This window comes from Leuciscus leuciscus, assembly GCF_965113295.1.
Source record: "Leuciscus leuciscus genome assembly, chromosome: 6".
In the NCBI taxonomy this organism is placed as follows: domain Eukaryota; kingdom Metazoa; phylum Chordata; class Actinopteri; order Cypriniformes; family Leuciscidae; genus Leuciscus; species Leuciscus leuciscus.
Window position 1 is genome coordinate 47,520,684 of NC_138730.1, and position 5,000 is coordinate 47,525,683.

Genomic DNA, 5,000 nt, shown 5'->3' on the forward strand with positions numbered 1-5,000 from the left:
GTGTGAAAGAATCACAGGTCAGAATTATTGCAGAATTATTGTCAGAATAAAAAAAAAGCAAGTAACAAATCGAATTGCAGAAAATTTTGAAGTAGAAATTGCCATTATTGCCATTTATAACGTTACAAAAGATTATATTTCAAATAAAGTCTGTTCTTTTGAACTTCATATTCATCAGTGTATCACAGTTTCCACTAAAACTGAATTTACCATCAAATTGTGAAATAGAAAGACTGAAATATTTTCTTGTAAAACACACTCCAATAATCTTCCCATAAATCATGTTTTACAGTGTCTATCATGTTTTACAGTGTCTATACGGCTCATTTAGTGTGTTTGTAGCGTGACGGTTGTGATCTCTGTGAACTTCCTTCTGTGCTGAACAGATAACAGAAGATGCTGAGGAAATGACTGGAGTTTTACTGCGGTAAACTGCTGCTTTACGCCCTGAAGTTAAGAATGCTTTACTAACATTCCTGCAAAGTAATGAAAACGTTATTTCTGAATGTTCTCTGAACGTTTTAAAAATGTTTTTCTTGGTAACGTGAAGTTTAAGGAAACATTTCATTGTATCATTCTTCAAACATTATGAGAATGTTACTTTTGAATGTTCGCTGAACGTTCTGAAACAAAAAGTAACATTTAAAAAACGTAAAAAACAGAACAAACATTCCATGACCGATGTTTAAATAATGCTAATGTTTTATGAAAACATATATTCCGGAGCAGAGAGGACACAGACAACGCGCTGACAGACAGGACAGACCAGCTTACTTTTGATTACACTGTGTCTGTGGTGTTCTGGTGTTTTAATATGCTCTCGTTCATGGAGATTTTTAGATGAATATCGAGGCTTTTTAGATTGTGTGGAATCTGCAATCTCTGACCCAGTTTGTTTGCTCGTTTCCATGGCTACAATACGCTGTGTTTCCCGCCAACTGGCAATCCAGGGTGTCAAAACACTATTGGCTGAATTGGGAGTGGGCGGAGTCACACAGACCAAAACAAAAACCGACTGACAACACGGAACGTGTAAAATAATAAGTAAATTAACTGGCTGTAGAAGTGTTTATCAGAGAAACGAGTATGTGAACTTAGCATGTTTCCTAAATATCTGCAAACATATTATGGTATTTTTATGCTTTAGTAGAGTAAAAAAGTTACATACAGCCCCTTTAAGTTCACTTTTTTTAAAACTTTTTTCACTTCAGCAATAATCTGTCAAGTGTCGTCTTTGAAACGAGATCAAACTTCAGTCTGTCGCTCTAAAGCATTCAAGATTTATGACAGTTTATGTTGGAGGTAAGGTAACTATGCTCTATGCTCAAAAAGTGAATACATGGATTATGAATACAGCGTAAATATAATTTAGTACCATAAAATCCCCTAAAAATACAAAATATTAAATAAATAAAAAGTTATTGAACTATATTATAGTATTTCACTCATTTTTCACCGACACGTAAAGATCACCAAAGGGTTAAAGTGATAGTCTCCATACTGTGGCTTATCAAAGCAAGTATAATGTGTTTCACACACATCCTGACTAACCCGTGAGTAACTCGTATTACTTCATAATTCACCCTGGCATGGATTGTACAACAACAACATACATCATGTTATAGGAATGTTCTGTTTCAGGAACAGGGCTGGGATTTCCACTCGCACAAATGCTCTACATTCCTTTGAGTTTGTGAGCAGACTCTTTTCGTAACACTGAACACACACACACACACACACACACACACTACAGATATGAACCCGAGGTGATGAAGAACTTTGGCAGATTGAAAATAGAAGGATGTGATGATTCATCATATTCTTGACATTACATCAAAACCAACATCAATCTCTGAACTGCTGATAACGAGGTCAAACTCATCAGGACTGTATGACAGATCACAGAATTTAACTATGATTCATGTGTTCATAATGTCACAGAACCTTAGAACTAATACAGTACAGATGTAATGTAAACAGTAATGTAGAAAATGAAGAGATAGTATGGAGTACCACAAGGCTCAGTACTAGGACCGTTGTTTTTCACCCTGTATTCAACATTTAATTTACTCTATATATAGTATAGTTTATATTTATTGATATCGGTTCATCAAATAGATAATCTAGAAATCTAATAAATATAAATAACACAAATAACTAGACGTCTCTTCTTGGGCAAAAATAAACTAATTAATTTCCTAATTTATAAACATTTATTGAAATCATTGTTCAAATCATTTAAGTTATGATATGTCTGTGTATATGCGAAAGAAAGAAAGAAAGAAAGAAAGAAAGAAAGAAAGAAAGAAAGAAAGAAAGAAGTAATTGTGTGAAATCCTCAGAAAAGGTGGTAAAAATGTGATGATGTTATCAATTACAGTGTCCAGTCCAGTTTAATCACAATCCAAGAATAAGATCATAGTTTTTGAATGATGTAATGAAATGCTTAACTGTTATGAATGATCTCAGGGCTGAGACTCTGATTGGAGCGCGCAAGCGTGTCCGCTAACGCTATTGGTTGTTTGTGGCGGTGGGCGGGATCTGTCAGCTGCGGAATCGCAACAAATGTAGCAGCAGAAGCGCTACACACACACACACACACACACACACACACAGAGAGAGAGACAGTAGACCGAGCAAAGCAATCGGCTTAGACTTAGAATAAAGCGCGTTACGAGGCGCTTTTTCCAACGAATATTTGGATTCTAATGGCCTGTTGATATTGATATTTTGTCGTCTTCCTGTGCCGAGACACCCAGAACACACCGACGCGGAAGGAATATTGCGTTGATCACGGGATTCTCGGATCATGGAGCGGAACCCCGAGGCGCGGAGCTGCAGAACCCGGTGTCCGGAGCTCCTGCTCGGCGACTCATCCATGAAGCTCTCGGTCCACTCCACCACCGGGACCCGGTTCGAGCTGTCGGTTCCCCCAGAGGAGACCGTGGACGGGCTGAAGAGGAGACTCGCGGAGAAACTCCGGGTTCCTAAAGACAGACTCCTGCTTCTGCACCGAGACGAGTGAGTCCACCGGGATCGGGATCAGTTCTGAGGGATCCTAACGGGATCAAGTAGACAACAACACGGGCGTTACGTTAGTTTGGGATGGGGAAGATATAATAACCAAGAATAGCAAGTGCAACCCCTAATATTTATACCATTCTCTTATTATTTAACGAAATGATGTGTTCTAATGATGATTAATGAGCATCGTTTATTCAGATCAATTCAGTTTAATGTTTATTCAGTTCAATAACTGTTGATGCTGCAAATTTAATCAATTATGAATCAAATTCGTTTTCAGTAGTGTCATTTATTTAGCCTGATTCAGTTCAATGTTGATTCAATACACTTTAATAACACAGTGTTGACTCCGGGTTCCCAAAGACAGACTCCTGCTGTCTCCTGAGTCCGGGATCGGGATCAGTTCTGAGGGATCCTAACGGGATCAAGTAGACAACAAAACGGGCGTAACGTTAGTTTGGGATGGGGAAGATATAATAACCAAGACTAGAAAGTGCAACCCCTAATATTTATACCACACTCGCAAAATCTGTCACTGGGACGGTACCCTTTCAAAAGATTCTAATATGTTCACTATTGGTACTAATATGCACCTTTGAGATGCTAATATGCACACTTTGGGTACAAAGATGTACCATTTGAAAGGGTTCCACCCCAATCACAGCTTTTGTACCTTTTTTCTGAGAGTGTTGTTATTATTTAATTAAATATGTGTTTTGTTGTAATGATGATTAATCCGCATTGAAACTGAGATCCTTTCAGAGTTGATTTAGGACAGTGCTTTACAATAAGGTTCATTATTTAACTACCTTAGTTAACATGAACTAAGAATGAACTGCACATATACAGCATTTATTAATCTTAGTTAATATTAGTTTCAAGATTAGCGTTATTAAAATCATAGGTTGCATTTGTTGACATTAGTTAATGCAGTGTGAACTAACAATGAACAGCTGTATTTTTATTAGCAAACATTATCAAAGATTAATAAATACTGTAACAAATGTGTTGCTCATTGTTAGTTCATGTTAGTTAATGCTTTAACTAATGAACATTATTGTAAAGTGTTACCAGGATAGTGGAGTCAGCTTTATTTCTGCAGTGCTTTATACAGTTCTGATGGTTTTAAAGCAGATTCTCAGTGATGAACAGGAGGGTAATGTTGAGTGCCGGAGAGGTGCATGATGGGAAAGCTCAGTGATTGTGTTTTCCATCTCGTTAGGAGGTTAAACTCAGGAAAGCTGCTGGATTTCGGTGTGGTTGATGGAAGCAGACTGACACTGATGCCCACCGTCGAAGCCGGACTGATGGTAAATGACAGAATTAATGATGAAAAAAGTTGATTAAATATGAGACAAATTCAACAATCAGTTCAAAATTCAGATCAGTGTTGATTCAGTTCAATAACTGTGTAAAATGAGTTCAGTTCAGCTAAAAGCAGCTTTAATAGTGTCATTATTCAGCTTAATGTGTATTGAGTGTTGGAAATTTCATCAATTATGAATCAACTTCTATTTCAATAGTTGAATTTATTCAGATCAGTTCAGTTTAATGTTGATTCAATTCACTTTGATAAGTGTTGATGTTGCGAATTTCATCAATTATTAATCAAATTCAATTTCAATAGTCATTTATTCAGATCATTTCAGTTTAATGTTGATTCAATTCACTTCAGTTGCATCAGTTGATTGTAAAATAAAGTGAAAGTGAATGTTTTTGGCCACACATATGAAGATCTGCTGAGTTTGAGATGTTGTGAATTTGATCAACTATGAATCAAATTCAATTTCACTAGTCATTCAGATCAATTCAGTTTATTGCTGATTCAATTCAGTTCAATAACTGTTGATATTGCAAATTTCATCAATTATAATTCAGTTTCAATGGTGTCATTTATTCAGTTCAGTGTAAAGGGAATGTTTTTGGCCACACATCTGAAGATCTGCTGAGTTTGTGATGTTGATGTGTGTGTGTGT

The 5,000-nt window shown here is 36.5% G+C and overlaps 1 protein-coding gene across 1 annotated transcript in view; it reads left to right on the forward strand.

Moving 5' to 3' along the window:
* Window positions 1-2,582: 2,582 nt before the first annotated feature.
* LOC309501122 (midnolin-A) overlaps window positions 2,583-5,000 on the forward strand; it is an 18,025-nt gene continuing 15,607 nt past the window's right edge. Inside the window, exons 1-2 of the mRNA XM_082173157.1 lie at window positions 2,583-3,021; window positions 4,247-4,334. Coding sequence (XP_082029283.1) covers window positions 2,810-3,021; window positions 4,247-4,334 — 300 coding nt within the window. The 5' untranslated portion in view covers window positions 2,583-2,809. The remainder of the gene's footprint in view (window positions 3,022-4,246; window positions 4,335-5,000) is intronic.